Genomic DNA, 22,141 nt, shown 5'->3' on the forward strand with positions numbered 1-22,141 from the left:
GGAGCTCAACATTCACTGCCAGAGGACGGTCGCCATAACTCTCACTAACAGTTCGGTAGTACCCGAACAGATATCTCTTCAATCGTCGAGGCGCAGCAGTACGAAATATAATTTATGGCCATTTTACAAGACTGGCCGTATTACAGGACTTGACCCTATATCTGTCCGCATAATGCACACATCGGATATCCGGACATTTAGGATAATTCGCATATCAGGATAATCCTGACAATTTGGATATCCAGATATCAGAAAATCCGGATAGAAAATTATCTGATATCGGAATGAAATTTTATACGGATTTGAACAGCCTTACTAACAGCACAGGTAACAACCTACTCCCTGTGAAATATCTATATTAATATATTGTGCAACGTCAGCTTTGAATGGCTTATTATTTCACCTTATAGGTCTTGTTTACTATTTCAGAAGTACAATTAAAATATATATTCATACACACACTACATACAGGGTGGTGTAAAAGTAGGTTGACAGTTCACAGTTGACATACGCCAAGTAGGTTTAGTATTCTTTAGAATACCTTCACTTTCACCATACCCCAGAAAACAAATACACGAGCGTAATGTCTGGAGATCGTGGGGTCACTCCGTGCTATCATTTTATCTATCTATCTAATATATAAAAATGCATGTATGTGTGTGTGTGTATGTTTGTTCCAGTATAACTCTCGAACGCCTGGAGCGATTTCAACCAAACTTGGTAAGCGTATCACTTGCAATATGAAAGGAAATACTGTGGGGGTATGACAACCCTGGCACCCCTGGGGGTGGGGGTGGGGGTGGGGAGGGGGTGACATGAAAAAAATCGATATTATTGTGGAATCCATAGTTTTCAGGGTCGTTAAATTAATAGTGACACTACAAATGTCGTTCAACTTCAAGACACCCCTGACTCCCTTAGTGGTTGGGAGGGAAGGGGATGACATGTAAAAATAATCGAAAACGACTGATATTAGTGTGGAATCCATAGTTTTCCTGGTCGCTAAGATGAATAGTGACACTCTCAATCCCGTTCAACTCAAAGACACCCCTGGCACCCCTAGGGGTGGAGGTGGGAAGTGGTGGCATGTAAAAATAATCGAAAACGACTGATATTAGTGTGGAATCCATAGTTTTCCTGGTCGCTAAGATGAATAGTGACACTCTCAATCCCGTTCAACTCAAAGACACCCCTGGCACCCCTAGGGGTGGAGGTGGGAAGTGGTGGCATGTAAAAATAATCGAAAACGACTGATATTAGTGTCGAATCCATAGTTTTCGGGGTCGCTAAGATGAATAGTGACACTCCCAATGCCGTTCAACTCCAAGTTCATGTTACACTATATTTAGAATTTATTATTTTCCTGTCTAATAGAGGATTGGGATAAATAAATACCCGGGCAACGCCGGGCAATTAGCTAGTATAAAATAAAAAAAAATACAAAGAAAGACAACTTAATTTTGCACCACCCTGTATATATATATATATATATATATATATATATATATATATATATACTGTATAATACAAGCACACAACACACACACACGCATATGTATGTGTGTGTAATATTTCTTCATGATGTAAGCTCTCTTGTTTTCTGAATTTCTCTCTCTACCCATCTTTGAGTTTTTTAAGTACACTTTATGCACAGGTAAGGTATGCGGGACTTGGCCTTCAGTTATAAGGGAAATACGAACCACTATGTACCTCAACCGGGTATTGAACCTGGACCGTGGAGTCGAAGGGCGCAGTCCTAACCACTCCTCCACAGAGGTCGGCAGAAGTATTCTGGTCTCGCGATGTCGCCTTGTAATGAAGAGGTACCAGATTCGATTCCCGATGGAGACACATTGCCCAGTCCCCATTAGCCTATATGAGCATAAAGTGTTTTCAAAACTTTCGTCCCAGTTACAACCAGTTCATTATGAATCATCCGTTAGGAACAGTTCCTTTGAACCGTACCATAAGAACAATTTTTATGAACCGTTCTCTACGAGCAGCTCATTATGAACAGTTCGTCAGGAACGACTCGGTCGAAAGGAATCTTCCCTGACATTTAAGCATCTTCGATAAGACCTTTAACAACCCACCCCATCCTCTTGTAGTTTCATCCGATGTTATCCACTTCATTAGCTCTTTAGTTGACCAAACTCTCAAGAGACCAAAAGATTGTGGATATGAAATCCCTGCTTTATACCATTAAGGCCGCTCCATAGCCTAAGGCCTTTTAAAGTTAGTCAGGCGTCCCTTAACTCGGGCCTCCCTTACTTGATGTATGCATCGCTTGTGGCCATCCAAGCAGAAAATCAATGTAGGGAGTTCTCCCTGCCTAATATCCTTGCAAGCTTAAAGGGAAAAATGACATCACGTTTCGTATTCTTAGCTTATATCCTGTAGGCAAAGGCCTCCCCGATGGCGCAGTGCTAGCGTCGTCTCCTTTTAATCAAGTGATCCCGGTTTCGATACCCTGTAGTGGTTCGGATCACACTTTAAACTGTAGGCCCAGTCCCGATTAGCCTTACTGTCCATAAAGTGGTCTTAAAACAACAAATCAATCAATCAATCAACCTGTGGGCAAAGAAAGGTGAGAGCAGAAAGATATTCATGGCACTGTTAGAGGATATTGTGCATGAATATCCAGGGGAAGATTTTCTAAGGTCGTCATATTCAACAGCTTTTCTTTCTGAAGTTGGATATATTGATGCTGTGTGATCGTTAAATACAAATGCTTAGTGTCGTTGCCTTGTAATCAAGGGATCCCGGTTTCGATACCCTGTAGTGGTTCGGATCACACTTTAAACTGTAGGCCCAGCCCCGATTAGCCTATCTGTGCATAAAGTGGACTTGAAACAACAACTCAACAAATGCTTAGAAACAGAGAGAACAAGGAAATAGGAATAAATGAAGTGGGGGAGAGAGGGGGAGTAAATAAACACGATAGAAACAAGAAGACAGATAATTGACATAAAGTGAAGCGAAATAGCAGCGATAGGGACGGAGAAGCGCAACAATGGAGAAAGAGAGGAAAGAAATAAAAACAAGAAAAAAGAGAGAGAGAGAGATAGAGAGACGTGAAATCGTTAACTTTTGGCTCTGAGGACCCGTTTGCATTCCCCGCTCCTAATTCACGAACTCTTATTAAAAAAGTTCTATTAGCATTTTGGATATTGATATCGTATTATTTTTTAACTCTGAACACAGCTGGAAGCCTTCTAAAGCATGAAATGAGTGCATAAGTCACCTTATAAGAGTGCGGAAGTCTAGGAAGTGCATGCAGGAGCCTACTAATCGAGTGTGGTAGGCAGCTGAGTATTGAAATACATGCAAGAGTCTACTGATTGAGTGTGGAAGGTTGCCGAGTATTGAAATGCGTGCAAGAGTCTACTGATTGAGTATGGAAGGCTGCCGAGTATTGAAATGCATGCACGAGTCAACTGATTGAGTGTGGAAGGCTGCCTAGTATTGAAATGCATGTAAGTGTCTACTGATTGAATGTGGAAGGTAGCCGAGTATTGAAATGCATGCAAGAGTCTACTGATTGAGTGTGGAAGACAGCCGAGTATTGAAATGCATGCAAGTGTCTACTGATTGAGTGTGGAAGGGAGCCGAGTATTGAAATGCATGCACGAGTCAACTGATTGAGTGTGGAAGGGAGCCGAGTATTGAAATGCATGTAAGTGTCTACTGATTGAATGTGGAATGCAGCCGAGTATTGAAATGCATTCAGGAGTCGACTGATTGAGTGTGGATGGCAGCCGTGTATTGAAATGAATACAAGAGTCTACTGATTGAGTGTGGAAGGCAGCCGAGTATTGAAATGCATGCAATAGTCTACTGATTGAGTGTGAAGGCCAGACGAGTACTGACATGAATGCAAGAATATACAGATTCAGTGTGAATGGCAGAGGAGTACTGAAATTCATCCAGAAGACTGCTGAAAGTGTGTAGAAGGCTGCAACGTTCCAATCAGAATGTATGGACCTATATATTTGCAGTTGGGTCCCCTGGTATACCCAATGAACTTCATTGAAAACTCGACACAAAGCCCCACACGTTAATAAAAACAGCCCAATCTCCACGTACTGTTTCAACCTGACAGTCAGTATTGAAAAGCTAGCCTGCTTTGAATACATCGTTGCCAATTTCAGCGTTAAAGCATCCGTCTCCCCTCGTCCCCTGAACAGAATGAGTTCTTGTTTCGTGACGGGCACCCTGCGGGGAAGATGTGATGGAGTTCGGCACCACGTGGCGAACAGATTTTCTCCAATCTAGACTTAACTGGGAAATCTGCGAACCGCTGCCATGGAACAGAGTCCTGGAACAGGCAGATTCCTGATAGAAGAGAAATTGCTTCTAGATAAAGAATAGTTTTATTTTTTCGGCGACAGGTGGCACTGAGCTTGTAAAATTCTAACCTTTACAGACCTGTCCCAATGGGTACATATTTGATACCCTTGTTTGTCAGAAGTTTTGAAACGTTTTAAATTTTCTTCTGATTTACTCTCTTCCCAATAATTGTTGTCACCGAAAGCAAGTATTAGAATCAAGAATTGCGAAAGTTTCATTGAAGAAATACTGAACTGGAGACTTATACCGGGTGGTCCAAAAGTCCCGGAATGGTCAAATATCGTGAGAGATACACATCGAATCGGAAAACGAAAAAATACGTGTTTAAGAAGTGAAAGAAAGCTATTCAATGATATCACACTTGATTACCCACCCCGCCCCCTGGGGGTGGGAGGGGGGCAACTGTGAAATTTGAAATGAAAACCCCCATTTTGTATTGTAGAATGGGATTCTAGGTAAGAACATAACCGGGTTTCTGTACTTGTACGTTTCGCGTAACCCAGGAACAACGACGTTGACGTACTAGTATTTTGTTCCCATCTGGGAGCTTGTTTTAGGTGAGTTAATTACCCGCTCACCATCGCCTTTTCTCAGTTCCCAACGTCGAAAATCATAAACGTCTGAATTGTTCATTATTTACGTCACGGCGCGATTTGTTTTTCATCCGCGCTCCCATAGGGCCGCTCGAAGGCGACTGGTCTGCCATCTGGCGACTACCTTGACGTGCGTCGGCAGTTCGCTGCGTGAGCAGTTCCCAACCAACAACGATACACACACAGTGGGCTTACTCATCGTGCCACCAGGTCGGTTCGGCGTGAGGAGCTGCCTGTAATCTACCACGGTGAAGGTCGCGTGCTTAAGGCGATCGTTGTGCAAGCGGTGAGATCTTACAGAATGTGATAGTGGGCGTTCAAAATTAGTTTCAGTAACCATAGAGTGGCCACCGAGGTCACCCGATTTTACACCTCTTGATTTCTTCTACTGGGGATGCTTGAAAAGGAAAGTTTTTGAAACCAAACCCAACGATATCGAGGAATTGAAAGACAGAATTCGTACAGTAAATGCAATTAGTCTGGAGATGTTAAAGAATGTTTCCAATGGTGTGTATCTTCGGTTCGGATTGTGCCAAGAAAAGGGGGGATACCAATTTGAGCAGGAAATGAATTGAGGTTGGCGATAACACCAAATGGTGAGAGGCGAGGAGACTCACCTTAAAAAAGCACCCCGATGGGAACAAAATACTACTACGTCCACGTCGTTGTTCCTGAGTTATGCAAAATTCCAGAATCAAACCTTTTGTTTCAAAAAATTATTTACTCAGAATTATCATTATTCTTAAAGTGCTTCATTAAAGTTATTAAGAGGTGTCATGTTGACTTTTGGAGGTAGCAGTGTGGCAAGAACCTTGTCCCGTTTTCCCCCACACTTAAGGGGAAAAAATTACCAACCATTCCTGTCCAGAAACACCCAATTTCTTCCTCGTGCAAGTTCCCTTCTCAAACCCTGAGACAAAGAAATCGCAGATTGCTGCTCTTTTATCGGCCGGTTGCCAGGGAGACCACGTCGTGCCAAATCATGCCAATTTCTAAGAGTACACTCAGACCGTGGACAAAGGACGCTCACAAAACCGGAAGTGGCTTTTAATCCGACGACCTTTAGCACCGTACCTACTCGTCTTCTCCACTTCCGGTTTTCTCCTCTTCTTCCATTTCTGTTCCGTGAAAGGAGGGCGAAGTGTTGTTGTCAGGTCCTTGCTTAACGGAAGGAAATTATCATTTATCTCTACTTCCATGGTTCAGAGATCTCCTCAAGCACGATTTTCCAAGAAAGCGATTTTTTTGCTGACTTGCATTCGACGACGGAGGATGGTTACGTTTTTGCGAAATAACCAATACACACAACTGTCATGTCGACGACAAATCGAGGACTTTCTTAACACACACACACACTTGTGCTTTTCACTCTTGTCGCTAGTGGCGCCACAGTCGAGCATGTGCGCGTGTTTCCTATGATGGACTATTTGTGCAGAGAATTATATTAATTTGGTGTTTTCCATATATCTGAAAGATGCAATACTGTAGAGCAGACAACTTTGTAAGGACCTGTATTACACGAAAATAACCAATTAAAAAAGCGTGCTGTCATTAATTGATTTTCCTCTAAGACACTTCACCAAGCTGCAAACGTGTGTGTGTATCACTAGCGTACACTGATTTTTTTTAGCTACGTACGTAAGGAACTTCAATATAAAGAAAACGTAAGTTTCGTAGCCGTAGATGTAAAAAAAATTACCTTCCGCGCTATTTAGAAACACTCTTTGTTACAACAAACTTATTTATTTGACGAAAATATTTGAAATGTTTGCGAAATGGAGGGTGTAAGATATCGGCACAGAGCCCCGACTTCTTTACTGGTTAGAGAAAATTTTGATTTTTCAAGATTTTTGGAGGGGGCTGTATTCCCATCAGACCCTCCCCCTCTGTGTACTCCAGTGGCATTTGAGTGTAAATAGATAGATAAATAGTGTAAGGACCCAAGTTACGTCGTAGCAAAAGATTTATTGTTTATTTGTTTCATTTTTGTACATGTTCGTTTGAATCAATGTTATTCTGTAAGTTATCATACGTATAGGTGGGTCTGTATGGTCAGAGACATCTATTGTCATCACGCATTAAGGTATGATAATTTTCTGTGCGGAGTTGGTAACGATGGGAAAAGTTAGAGATTTTTATTTCTGCGGGGTTATGTAACAAAGAAATGAAAAATGACATTAATGTAAGTCTAAGTTTGTGATTTTTCAAGGCTTTATGTGATTAATCTTGTGACTACGGTTTCTAATCTTATGACAATAGCAGGAACTGGAATTTAATTGAATGATTTGCTTCCGTAAGGCTTGTATAATGTAAGTATTTCAGTGGAAGAGTGTTTTAAATGTGTAGAGTCACGTGTGTTAACTAGTTTCTAGTTAAATCAATTACTGTTAATAAAAAGTTATTATTGCGATATGAAGACTGTTACTTTAACCCAGCAAGACCCTGGGTGTACGTAGCAATAGTTATATAATGCCCTTTATAATTACTGGATTTCTAAAAAAAAATATTGGAAAACGCAAACACAGACAATAGTTTACATCTAATTATTATGTTATTATGGGGAAAGGATTTTAAGGTGCAAAATTATGGTGGGGAAAAAGTTCTGAAAATGTTTTAAAAAGGTGCAAAAAAGTTGCTGATAAAATGCTTTTATTCAGGTCTAAACCAGTTATACCCTGTACCAGCTAACTGTAGACCAGGCGAACGAGAACAGGTCTCTGCGCAAGTAGTGACGCGAGACGGCTCCACCAATGAACATTGAGAGAAACGGGATTGCGTAATGGACGACGGGAGTTACCGGATTTCCCTTCTTCGCTCTGGAAGCGTTGCAAACTTTTGAAAGCGACAATACCGTACCCATACGAACCATATTTTTGTCTCCAGGTCCGTACTCTTGGTTTAAGAATTTGTTAGGGAAATATTATGGATAAAACAGCAAGTGTAAATTTTGTTCTGGACCGTACGTCCGTACATGCCATGAAATGTCCGTAATGTACAGTGAAAACCGTAGGGTTGGCAACGCTGAGCTTTCACCACCCGATTTCTCTCTGCCGCTGTGTGCGGCTCTGCTCCACAGTTAGCTGGTACAAGGTTTGCATTATCATTCTTTATTCAATGCTGTAGCAAATACCATAATTAGTAATAATTACGTAAAGTAACCAGTATTTAGGAAGTAAACGTTACATTTACTGGGTTTAAAACAACTTGTTATACTGAATTACTTTCAACATTTCTATGTTTTCGAATGTAAGACGCTGACGCTTTGAGCTCAGGGAATCCTAGTGGAGGAACTACATTATCTTGGTAACTATTGGTCTACAATGGTTATACTGTATTATACCATTTTATATCTCTCGTTCTCCTCTACAAACGGAGACTATAGGATTTTATGTAGCTGCTCAAGAAGAGTGAAAATAATTTATATTTCTGTTCAATTTTATAACAAAACATGAAAGAAAAGCAAGGAAAATGATGCTGAAGCATCAACAAAAAACGTAATAAATGTACTAAAGTGCAAAAGGTGCAACAAAGTGTGCTAATTTTACTTGATTTCATGTCCTAAAATACACATCTCAAACGATCGGTATGAAAGCAGTTATATTTTTGGGAAGATGCTGCATTTTAAAATCCGTTCCGTAGTTACTACATGTTAACTGCGTTGTATTATGTCATCTCCTTTGTTCCATCCTGACCCGCAGTGTTACAAGTCTCTGTGCCTGTTAAGTTGTTGTGACTTTCTGGAAAATGAACCCTATATGCCACATTTAAAGAAACTACACTGTAATCTTATTTTGTAATTTTTTCTTCCGCTGTGGCAATTTATACAACTGGATCTATTTTGCATATTCATAATTTTCTGGTCCTTATCTAAGAAAATCTTTACCGAATTTAATGAAAATCTGCTGCGCATATTGTGATTTCTGTCCTCCACGGGAAGTAATTTTTTATAAGCCAATGACTGTTCACGGCCTTTTATTGATTCACCTGTTATTTTCCACCTTGAGCGCTCTGGGAATAAAACAGCGAAACGAATCCTATTTACAGGTTTGCTTGATATTTTTTTTTTATATATTTGGGAACTTTTCTGTACCGTAACTTACAGGATCTAACAAATTTGCACCAAACGACGTGCGTGTAGTATATTTTTCTTACTACAAATTTTCAATAAATATTTAAGCGCAAGTTAACACACATGTCTGGAGATCAATTGCATAAAACTGTTAAAGTTCTAATGTTCTGCTTTGGACTAACATGTTACTTTCAAGTGACGTCACCCATGCTCGTTGAATATCTTGTATGGGTCGACCTACATACTCACCCTTGGCTGGAAGATGAGAACTGGATACGAAGTAATTACACATTCGTGTTGGGAAGAAATATGTTTTGAACTTTTGCCTCCAATTTCCCCACTTCCAGCTGAAGAGGATCAGCTGGCATTTCATTCCCCGTGACCTCTGTTGAAATTGTACGCCTGCCAGCGGCAAAACTCACCAACGTATGCCGTTTGTAAGACGTTAGTCCGTAATTGGAAAACCACTGCATCGTTACGTTGGTACGCTATTGCGTAAAGCTTCGCGAAATTCATAACGCTGGGCTGGATTTGTTTGCAATATTGAAAAGTCAGTAGCTTTTGGAAAGCTCTTCATATGGATTGCGAGTGAGAGAGAGAAGAGAGAGAGAGAGAGAGAGAGAGAGAGAGAGAGAGAGAGAGAGAGAGAGACAGGGTGTCTACCAGTCTGGAAATCCTGGGAAAGTCATACTGTGTGTCTGGAAAAATACAATTTTTCTCAACAAAGAAAAAAGAACAGGCCATTTTGTATTTGTTGTGGACAAACTATACTTCAGTATACACGGAGTATCAACAGTAGTTGAAGTTTAAATTTCATATAAAGTGCTCTAGGAAAAGATCATGTTTTGAACTATTTTCATGCAGAAATCAACTACAGTATGTGACTATTGGAATTTACCACTTTCTTGTTAGAATTTTTGGGTTGTGTTTGGTAAACATTAGGATTAATGCATGTATTACAAAATTTTATTACATTTTCTTATTATTTATGCTATAATTATTGTGATGTTTTTTTTATAAAAAAGAAATTCTTTATTAACTATTAGTCAATATTTGGCAACCGTTACGTGAAAGCTCACCTCTTATAGCCTTTATCCAACAGTCAATTTTTGTTCAGTTCCCCTTCTTGTTATTACTTTTAACATGTGAAGTGAGTATTCTAAATTTTGGTTAAGACTGGTTGTAAGTGTCATGTGTAGCTTACACACATGTTTAAATAGTATATCAATTTCCCTACTGACTTTGTCTGGAAAATTTTGGTTCTGTGTCTGGAAAACGTGGAAAAGTCGGGGAATTTTGTTTTTACAAAATTGTAGACACCCTGAGAGAACGAGCGAGAGATAGAGAGAAAGAGAGAAAGAGCAAGAGAGAGAGAGAGAGAGAGAGAGAGAGAGAGAGAGAGAGAGAGAGAGAGAGAGAGAGAGAAGGGTGAGGGAGCAAAAGAGACGGAGAAACAGAGAGCAAAAGAGAGAGAGAGAAAGGGAGGGAGAGAGAGAGAGGGAGAGAGAAAGGGGAAGGGATCAAAAGAGAAGGAGAAACAGAGAGCAAAAGAGAGAGAGAGAGAGAGAGAAAGAGGAGAGAGAGAGGGAGAGAGAAAGGGGAAGGGAGCAAAGAGACGGAGAAACAGAGCAAAAGAGAGAGAGAGAGAAAGGGGAAGGAAGCAAAAGAGACGGAGAAACAGAGAGCAAGACAGAGAGAGAGAGAGAGAGGGAGAGAGAAAGGGGAAGGGAGCAAAAGAGACGGAGAAACAGAGCAAAAGAGAGAGAGAGAGAGAAAGGGGAAGGGAGCAAAAGAGAAGGAGAAAGGGAGAAAGAGAGAGCAAAAGAGAGAGATAGAGAGAGAAAGAGGGAGAGAGAAAGGGGAAGGGAGCAAAAGAGAAGGAGAAACAGAGAGCAAAAGAGAGAGAGAGAGAGAGAGAGAGAGAGAGTGTTAGAGAGAGAGAGAGTGTTAGAGAAAGGGGGAGGGAGCAAAAGAGACGGAGAAACAGAGAGAAAGAGAGAGAGAGAGAGACAGAGACAGAGAGAGAGGGAGAGAGAAAGGCAGTAAGAGCAAGAGAGAGAGACGGAAGAGATGTGAATTAGAGAAAGGGGAGAGAGCAAAAGAGAGAGAGGAGAAAAGGAAAGAGAGAGAGAGAAGTACAGAAAAATGAGGAGAGAGAGAGAGGTAGAGAAATACAAAGACATACAAAGGGAGAAAATAAACAGAGAGGGAGGGAGAGCTGGAGCTAGGCAAATGTGAACTCATCTGGCTTTCAGTGGCTTCCCTTGAGATTCCTGTAACTGTCCAACAGTTCATATGGAAGGAGGAACTGTCCCAGCGAGTATCGAGAATGGTCCGAACCGCACGAATAATATATGCTACAAGAGACAGTTGTAGCATCTGACTCTAGAGAGTAGAACTGATGCTTACGTATTATGCGGGTCGCCCAACTGATGCGAAAACCTGGTTATAAAATTCTATTATTTTCCTATGATGGCAGCAGCATTACACTCGCTGTACCGCCTAAAAAACATCTTACCACAAGAGGTAAAGAAAACACTTGTTGAATCGCTAGTTTTGTCGCAAATAGACTACTGCGACTTGACGTATGTTGACCTCAACGGTGAATTAGCAAGACGTCTACAGCGAATGCAAAATGCATGTGTACGTTTTATTTATAACATCAAATATTTTGACCACCTTACCCCGGCTTTCAAAGACCTAGGCTGGTTCGACCTTTCAACACGCCGTCGCTTCCACGCTCTACAAAATAGTGCATTCAAGAGAACCCCCTTACCTATTTTCACGATTTCAACCCCTCAGCGAAGCACACACCTTTGCTACCCGTTCACGAAACAACTCCCTGCTCATCATCCCCTCCCACAAGACAGCGTTTTACGCAAATTCCTTCACGGTCACTGCCACCAGAGCGTGGAACGACCTCCCCAATGACATAAGAAACTCTTCTTCTCTCAGCAATTTCAAATCAAAATTAAGAAAGCATCATCGGGAGGCAACTTACCAGTACTGAAAACAAGCAAAGACAATAAAATGAAACCTTTCTTTATCTAAATTTGTAGGACAAATACCGACCGACTTTTCTGTATTTTAAGTATTTTTGTTATGTGTGTGTTCATGCTGTACGTGCGTTTTTTACGTTTCTTACAGCATGTGTATTTTTGTGTGTTTTTTCTTCTTTCTTTTTGTGTGTTTTTTTATTTTCTTTGATATTTTGATGTTTTATATTTCGCAAACTGTTAGATATTTCAACTAATTTGTAAAATGTGAAGTAGAGATGGCTAAGTGTAAGAAAAGGCTTGTGCCTTAACTTCGCCATCCAAACGAAGAAGTAAATAAATAAATAAATAAATAAAATCTACAGATGATTTATTCTTAAGTTCACTCTACAGTAATTTCACTGTAAACGAGAGAGACTTAAGAACACTGAATCCTGCTCTTGCAAATTACAAATACTGTATGTATATACTGTAATAGGTAATTTAAGATGTATTTTGAAGTGTCGCAAAACATTTGTTTTTATCGTGAGTAGTGCAGATTGATTCTAAAATGCAAATCAAAGTTAGGGTTGCCAGACGTCCCGTATATACGGGATTGTCCCCTTTTCTAAAGAAATGTCCCGGTGTCCCGGAAAATGTTCTCGGGACGTCCATTTGTCCCGAATTTAGCTAAAGAAAAAACGAATTCAAACTTCAAAATCATTTTATACAATAAGAAATTAATAACAATTTATAACTAACCTAATTGGAATCCAATTACCACTCAAATCCTCATATTAGCATTGGCGTAGAACTGCTCATTGTCGATTGTCGATATGTCGAATAAGAAGCGACTCACGACTGGCAAAGGCAGTTCTCGTTCTAATACAGCTCTCACTTGTTCCTTTTCTTGGTCAATGGAATCAGAGTGGAGTGGATAATATTCAGGGCTTAGGTCATGTAAAAAAAATATTTTATTTCGTCATGCCAAAAAGAAAGTGTTCTTATACTAGTAGTGATTATTCTAAACAAAGGTCCTCTTAAAGGACGCCAAGTGTTCACTCAAATATTAATATATTTTGTCAAAATGTTAAAGTTCGGCATTAACAATGCTTTAAACTGCAATTGATTTTGTAATGTTTAAAAATGTTATAAAAATAAATTTAACTATATCCATGTCTATATGTCCCGTTCTTTTATTTTAGAAATATGGCAACCCTAGTCAAAGTACATAAAAGTTGATATTCAAGTAAACGGGTTTACACTACTGCCACTGGAGGGCACTGAATGCAAAACAAATGAAAGGCAAAAACGGAGCTGTTGCTTTCCCAAAGCTCAGGGTGTCGTTTGTGTTCTTTCTACAGTTAGTGTGTTTTTTCTACGGTGGAACAACTGTAATTTTATGGTGACATTACTGGAATCGTAGCTGTTTGTATTTTACAGTGAAATTGCTGTACATTTTTGCAGTGTATGGTTCGGTGCCGATGTGTACACCAGCATAAACGTCGACAGAGTGGCGTCGCCAGAATTTTTTTGGGGGGGTGGACTCTGGTTCCGTGGTCAAGGCCAGGGGAATTTTTCAAGGTGGAGCGACGTTCATGAATGTTGTTCTGTACTGGAGCATTCCTATCCATGGCTCAAATGCATACTTATAATGCAATTATTACAAATATTGTGTATGGAATTTTTATTAGTGTTAAAAATTCGGTATGTAAGTTTCCTGTATTTTGTAAAAAAATGAATATTATAAAAATAAAGCGAAATAAGCTTTCATCGGTTAAAGAAAAGCTTCTCTGTCATTTTACAAGACAAACGAAGTTGTAAACGTAATAATGGAAAAATTATATTCAATTGTGATAACATTAAAAAAATATTTAATTTACCAAAACTCATTTAGTGACAGTTACAGGGACACTGGAAAGAATGCTGGAATAAATTTATTCAATAACATTTTCCTATTTTTGTAGGGTTGCTCCTTGTTTTTACTTGTGTTAAACGTTTAATTTCATCATTTTGGCTCACGTAATCATTTCTCGCACGTTAATGAAAGGAAACCAACCTAATGGAGAATCTAGAAACGCTCTTCACTTTTGAAGAGAAACTGACTTATGTTAGTCAGTTGTTAAGGCCACTTTGTGTGCTTTATACTATACTTATTTACTAGCTTGTTACTTTGCGTTATGTAAATAATATACAACCTCTGACAATAAAGTTCGGTGAATGATCCTGAATATCGAAAGTAGACGAATTCTTAATGAAACCTACCTTATTGTCCTTCGAAGTAGTCCCCTCCCATGGCTATGCACCGTTGAGAACGGCTGTACATCTGGAAACTTTTAGAAAAGTCTTCTTTCGGGATGGTGTTCAAGACCCTCGTCACGTTCCGTTGGATGTCCGGAATATCCTCAAATCTCTGACCTTTCAAAGCGATTTTGAGGCGTGGTAAGAGAAAGAAATCTGGAGGATTCAGATCCAAATTTCTTGCAATGCATTGCTACAGAGGATGAGAGCTGGTGTGTGAGGTACGACCCTGAAACGAAACGCCAAAGCATGGAATGGCGTTCTCCTGCATCACCCCGTCGGAAGAAGGTCAAGGCGGAAAAATTGTTGTTTCCTCCGGCAGGAATTCCTTGTGGATCATGCCATCACTGTCAAAGAAAGTGATAAGCATCGCCTTGATGCGTGATTTTTACGCCTTGGCCTTCTTCCGACGGGGTGATGCAGGAGAACGCCATTCCATGCTTTGGCGTTTCGTTTCAGGGTCGTACCTCACACACCAGCTCTCATCCTCTGTAGCAATGCATTGCAAGAAATTTGGATCTGAATCCTCCTGATTTCTTTCTCTTACCACGTCTCAAAATCGCTTTGAAAGGTCAGAGATTTGAGGATATTCCGGACATCCAACGGAACGTGACGAAGGTCTTGAACATCCCGAAAGAATACATTTCTAAAAGTTTCCAGGACATGTACAGCCGTTCTCAACGGTCCATAGCCATGGGAGGGGACTACTTCGAAGGACAGTACGGTAGGTTTCATTGAGAATTCGTCTACTTTAGATATTCAGGATCATTCACCGAACTTTATTGTCAGAGGTTGTATATCATGTATTCATTCTATTTGGGCAGAGATTATTTTAAGGTGGGCTAAGCACACCCTCGCCCACCCTGTGTCGACGCCCCTGCGACAGATTTGCAATAAATTGAAAATGCATTGCCACTAAGTGATGTTAATACATTTTGCGTTCCGTGAACCAAAGAGTTTCCCAATCGACGAACACAAAAATAAATAGAAGTTAGTGTTGCGTATGATGCGCAATAGCAACACGCAAGGCTCGAAACGGACAGGAAGGAACCAGAACGACGCCCCAGTTCGTGAATATGTGGAACCTTGCGTTTGGACTCGTCACAAATGGCAACAGACCATTCCGGTTCGTTTAATATTTTGGATACTTCACTACATTTTCCTTGTCAGTGTTAACTAACTTCTTTATAGTACAGTACATATTGTAGCATTCACATAAGCTTCCTTTCTACGTGGAGATGCTTTGTTTTCCGCTAGGGGTCTATGTTGCCTTCATCTTTTTTGGCTTCTAGTTTTCGTTCTTACTTTCTTATTTGTTAATTATTATTTGTCGTGTCGTGTGGATTCGATTGTCCTGTCAGATTAACACAACAGTCATATTTCAAGTCATTCAATATATCCAATCTCTGAACATACGCAAAATAACAATATGGAAATATTTTTCACTTGCACAAAATCATTTTTTAATAAGTAATATCATGACAAAGGGAAGACCAATGAAACACAAGCTTTACGTTTTCCCGCCTCTCATTTCCCGCGCAAAGCTTCTGGAACAAAGCATCCATAAAAACGCGCCTCCGTACTGAATTACCCATAGTCCCACGGGAACATTTCCTCACCAATCCGGAAGGTGGCTCTCGAAACTTTAAGGCTTATAAAATAACTCTTTACAGCAACTTACCTGTCGCAATTAAACGGCTGCCTGAGCAGGATGGTTCATCTATTCGGCGAGCCTATAAAGAAAGAGAGAGACTCGCTCACACTGCTAGCTGCAGAAAAGCATCACCTCGTACCCCTGGACACTTCAGTTAATGTTATAACGCCTCGATTTATAAGGCTATAAACTTGCTATTTCATCTGATGCCTTTTCAATGGTCTTCAGATCATGGTAGCTATGTGATCGCACATTTATTGCATGTAACAACACTAGATGGAGCTTATAATATTCCTTAACTGTATATTCTTTAGTGTTTTAGTAGCATGGTGATTTGAACGCAAGCATCCTTTATCAATCTCACAAAAATATCTGTTGGATGAATATGGCTCTTATTACAAACAAAGCACGGTGAATAACCATCCTGTGTTCCCCCAAGGGAGACATATCGCAAGCAAATGATGAAACAAGCGATGAAAACGAGATTATGTAGTAGCCCCGTAATTTTAGGAAACATTTACGAATTTATAAAGCTTCCCGGTTCGAGACGTGTCTTGAACCAGCACAATGGAGGTTTCAGCGCGCAGAAGACTTCGTAATTAAATAGATAATTGAATAAGCTTTGTGCTGGCTAATTATATAATTATGGACTGTACATTAATGGCTCGAAAAGAGACTCAGATTTAACCTCTGTACTGATTCGTTGCAATCTGCTGTGCACGCAGAGCATGTTTACTTGTAGACTACGTTCGGTTGTCTGCCTGTAGGAATGTGAAATGACAATACGTAGGATATTCTTTAGTAGAGATGTGATCAGCACCATTCCCCGGCTGCCTTTACCCTTCCCTGCTCAGTTTCCATTTTATTGGAGGCTGGGGGAAGTCCAGAACCGCCTAAATCAGGGACATAATTTGATAAATTAGCATCAGAGACCATCTGTACCTGGTCTCCGGAGCATGGCGGCTCTGTGCATGAACCTTAGAACCGCTTCATTCACGGATATTGCTAATCGGGACTGGACCTACAGTCTAAAGTTTAATTGGCTTTCACTTTTTATTTTTAAGGTCACAATAAAATATCATAATTATCAACAAATTTTATTGTACTTACAGCTTTACATTTAGCTGTTTACGCCCAGCATACATTTTGAGTACATAATGAAACATTTTTTATGTAAATTTCTACACAAAAAGTTTTTGATTGTTGATTTTGAATTTAAAATTTTGGGAGCGTCAGCACGTAGGCTATTTTGCTCCCGTCACATTATACGGGGGCCAGCCCCTTATCATTACAAATAACAACTATAGCGTTGCATAACTAAAAATGTTAAAATGTTCTGACTTCTGTTAAAAGCTGAGGCCGTAAACGGGCACTCAGCACACACAAGGACAACAAACAGGACAACACACACAAAATTATACTGGCCATAGTGCCAGTCGCCAGAGCCTCGTTAGTCTCTTGTCCAGGGTGCACTACGTGGAAGTGAGGTTGACTTTTGGGCGCCTATGTGGAAGGTACCCCTTACACCCCTACACAAAAAGTTCAAATACATTATAAACTAACTTCTTTTTCGCTTATACAGAGTGTCATTTTAATGGCGCCCACGGACCACGGAAACGTATAGAGGACATCAAAACAAACAACTTTTTTCAGTAACATTTCTCTCGTTGGTGCGTAGTTTCGGCGCTACAGTCGTTCAAAAAAGCCAGTTTTGCCGCCTGAATACTGGCAACCATACACAACATTTGATTGCATTTGTGACGTCATATCCCGTCGTGAAGCGATGCGTTACAGGGTTGCCAGGAACACACATATTCTGTGCAAAATGTACCGTAAAACAAAACGAGAAAACACGTTCTGTAACCTAACAGGAAGTAAACAAACGATACGAAAAATGGTAGAAAGAAAATAGAATTCAAGTGGAAGTGGTCAAATCGAATTTTGTCTCATCTTGCATGTCAAATATTTGCAAATCTAGTTATCAAGTTGTCATCTACAACTTAGTCTATCCACTTCGTCCTTCTCATACTAGTTGTCTGTGACACACTGAACAGATGACAAAATAGAAATGAAAGAACTCAAAATTCCAAAGGTTATCAACACGTAATATAATGTATATTCAGGGCATTATGAGGCAAGTGACAAAAATGGTTGAAAATAAAGGGATATAAGTAGTAGTAAAACAAACTCTCCGACGACTGTGTTTATCTACGCACCGGATACACATGTAATAGTTTGCAACTGTGAACAGGGCAGTATATTCGCTACTGATTCATCATTAGAATGTTACTGTGCGTGGTTGTACGTGTTTTAGCCGTAATGTAACAACGTGAACCTCAGATACTTCCGTTATCAACACAAAAGTACCACAAGGCATCTGGACACAAACCTGTAGATATCAACCTTGCAACGAGATTTGCAAATATAATTGACATGTAGCTGGGCGTAAACAGCCACATGTAAGTTGTAAGTACAATAAATGTTATTGTTGTTGACATTTGACATGTAGGCTGAGACAAAATCCGATATTGACTCTTCATTTTGAATACGTTTTTACCATTTCTCATCTCGTTGGTTCATTTCCCCCTTCCCCTGAGATGACTGCTGATCTTCTGGCTGGTAGGCTATGATGTTCGGTTTACTGGACGCGTTTCTCGCTTCGTTTTACAGCTAATAATGTGGTTGATAGTTTGTCATTTTTCACAAAATATGTGTGTTCCTTGCAACCCTACCGTGAGCTGTTTCGCAGCATGAAATGACGTCACAGATACGATCAAATGTTGTGTTGGGTTGCCAGCATCCAGGCGGCAAAACGGTCCTTTTTGAACGTCTGTAGCGTCGAATCGACGCACCAACGTGAAAAATGTTACTGAGAAAAGTTGTTTGTTTTGATGTCCTCTACACGAATCTGTGGTCCGTGGGCGCCATTAAAATGACACCCTGTATATTATAAACATATAAATTTACAATTTCATAATAACTTGCCTCAAAGACGCTAGTATTACAGGCCTACATCCAATTTGAATATCTGGTGCGTACAATAGTTAAGTGAAATTTATGGGAAAAGGCACATTATTTTTTGATAATGTTTTGTATGAAGTCATTAATTTCTCAGAGTGAATAGGACATTCCAAAATTATATGATGAGCATCACATCACATCACCACAGTCACAATTTGGAGATTTTAAAATGTGTATTTTAAATAGCTCAATAAAATAGTTAAATCAACTGTTTAACAAGTAGGTGGCTACATTCAAGGTTAGTCGCTATATTTCCGAACAACAAATGTGTCACAGGTCTTTGATTACATTTACACATTCCTCAACAGTAAGGCCATTTTAGTCACACTTAAGCTATCTAAGCGTAAATGTGGAATAAAAGAAAGTTTTAATGATTCTAGAACAAATGTAATTTTCTCCCGACAAGTAAGCGCTGTTGGTATCAACCGGGCATCTAGTGCGTGGGGTCTCCTAGCGTGAATCGCGAGAACTACTACTCTTCTCCACCAAGGATGCTGGGTGAACTTCAAACTTCTCCGAACGAGTCGAGACCTGGCGTTTAGCGCATCGTAGACGCAGCCCAGCAAAATCCTCCTGCAGTGACGTTCATAATCTTGGAGGAGAAGATCAGGCAAGGAGCCAATTCGAGAGATCCAAGGCGAATTTCATGAAGGTCGTTCGTTGCTCCTGCGTTGTATATTTCTAAGAGACGGGGATCGGACCCCCTTCTCTCCCCCGCGGCCTTCGCTTTGGGAGATAAAAGAGGATGCGGTCCAGCAAGATGCATGATTTAGGCAGGCTCGAACCGGAAGGCGCCTAATTGAATGCTCGGAGGTATTTCGAGAAGATGCTACATAATAGATGTCAGGGAAGATGAAGGGATGCTGTGGGATTCTTTCATGTATCTTCAATGCGGTCGTGCAGTTTCGTACAGGCTTATTCTAGAGTGACCTTGCCTGTTTTGCCTTCTTCTTAACCTCCCCTCGGTGCCTAGTTCTTTCTATATTATTTCCATTCATCTGCACCTTCCTTTCGTTTTCTTTCAATTCACTTTCAAGAGTTTATTTCTATATTTTTATTTCCTCTCAGGTCCCTATTTATTCTCCTTTATTTTCTTTCAAGTGCCTACTTCTTATGTTTTATTTTTTCAATAGTTTTCTATGTCTGCATTTTTATTTGCTCTCAAGTGCCTATTTCTTCTCTTTTTATTGCCTTTCAAGTGCCTATTTCTTGTTTTATTTCTTTTCAAGAGTTTCAACATTTTTATTTCCTCTGAAGTGCTTATTTCTTATTTTATTTTCTTTCAAGTGCCTATTTCTTCTCTTTTATATTCTTTCAAGTGCATATTTCTTCCTTTTATTTCCTTTCAAGTGCCTATTTCTTCTCTTTTATTCCCTTTCAAGTGCCTATTTCTTCCTTTTATTTCCTTTCAAGTGCCTATTTCTTCCTTTTATTCCCTTTCAAGTGCCTATTTCTTCCTTTTATTTCCTTTCAAGTGCCTATTTCTTCCTTTTATTTCCTTTCAAGTGCATATTTGTTTCCCTTCATTTATTTAGTTGCCTAATTCGTCTTCAATGGATGTTTTTCTTTGTTCTAAGTGCTTTCATTGTCTTTCAAGCGCATATTTCTAATTTCTTGTTTCTTAATTTCCTCTCAACTGTCCATTTCTACTCTTATATTTATGTATCTCCTTAATTTCCTTTCACTTGTCTTTTATTGTTTATCATTTCCATGTTTGTTATATTTACTTTAAGGTGCCTATTTCTTTACATTTATATATTTTCAAATGTCCTTTTATGCCTTGTAAATTTCCTCTAAAGTGTCTTATTTTTTCTCTTCTGTTGCCTTTCAAGTACAGATTTGATTATTTTATTTCCATTCCGTACTATGCTTGAGATTTAGTTTTTTCTCGGATTTTGCTATTGGTTTCTGTTTGCAGGATTTCGATCATTTGATTCAGGCAAATGTTCCTCATCAGGCTTCTTCTTCTGTACTTCCCGTGTTTCAGATGTCTGTCCCATGGTCTCCTCGTGGTCGACAGACCCTTAGTTGTTTTCAATGTATATATTCATACAAGGTGCGTCTGAAAAGTTCGGTGAATGATCCCATATTTGAAAAACCGCGCTGGTTAGGATGACGCGCCCGCACATGCGCATTGAGAGGTATGTCAACAAGCGCCCCCTATCGTGCAAATCACCGAAGTAAAGCAGTGGTGCACGCTGCGACCAAGCTAACTGAGTGAGTGTGCGAACTCATGTCATTACAACATGGAGCAACGCGTTAACATGAAGTTTTGCTTCAAATTACGGAAAACGGCGACGGAGACTCATGGAATGTTAGTGCAAGTGTACGGTGTTGAAGCAGTAAGTAAAAAGTGTGTGTTTGAGTGGTTTAAACGCTTTAGAGACGGAAAGGAAGGTGTCGAGGATGAGCCGCGTTCGGGTCGACCGTCACCAAGCACAATCCCAGACAACATCGGACGAGTGCAACGGATGCTTGCGGATGATCGGCGACTGTCGTTGAGAATGATCGCAGAAGAGTTGCAGATAAGCAAAGACAGTGTACGCACTATTGTTCACGAACATTCGAAAAAGCGAAAAATTAGTGCCTGGTTTGTACCGCACACGCTGACAGACGAACAGAAGCAAACTCGGATGGAAACGTCTGGCGATGTCATCGACATGTCTGACCGGAATCCGCAGTTTTTGGAAACCATCATTACTGGAGATGAGACCTGGTGGTACCAATACGATCCGGAGACCAAGCGACAGTCAATGAAATGGTGTTTATCGTCTTACCCGCCTCCCAAAAAAAAGTCGGCAGACCAAATCCAAGATTAAGACGATGTTGTTCGCCTTTTTCGACAGCAAGGGCTTGATCCATCAAGAATTTCTACCCGCGGGTCAAACTGTCAACGCGGAAGTTAACGAGGGAGTTTTGAAACGGCTGCTGCAACGCATCCGGCGGGTTCGGCCAGAACTGTACGGGAGTGGACAGTGCACTTTCCTCCAAGACAACGCCCGTCCGCACACTGCGATCCGCGTGGTCAACTTTCTCGCTCAACGCCAGGTGACTGTTCTTCCACACCCTCCGTATTCTCCAGATTTGGCGCCGGCAGACTTCTTTTTGTTTCCCCGCCTTAAATTAGCCCTGAAAGGCTTCCGCTTCGCAGACGTTGCGGATATCCAACAACGCGTGA

The 22,141-nt window shown here is 40.3% G+C and overlaps 2 protein-coding genes across 2 annotated transcripts in view; both read left to right on the forward strand.

Annotated features, from left to right (window-relative positions):
• LOC145980451 (uncharacterized) overlaps positions 1-22,141 on the forward strand; it is a 359,637-nt gene that overhangs the window by 7,443 nt on the left and 330,053 nt on the right. The window lies entirely within an intron of this gene.
• On the forward strand, positions 21,210-21,782 carry LOC145980232 (protein GVQW3-like). Its single transcript, XM_083113248.1, has one exon. The coding sequence runs from the start codon at positions 21,210-21,212 to the stop codon at positions 21,780-21,782; it is 573 nt and encodes a 190-aa protein (XP_082969374.1).

The sequence above is a fragment of the Lepisma saccharinum genome, chromosome 27 (assembly GCF_977018435.1).
Source record: "Lepisma saccharinum chromosome 27, izLepSacc3.1, whole genome shotgun sequence".
In the NCBI taxonomy this organism is placed as follows: Eukaryota; Metazoa; Arthropoda; class Insecta; order Zygentoma; family Lepismatidae; genus Lepisma; species Lepisma saccharinum.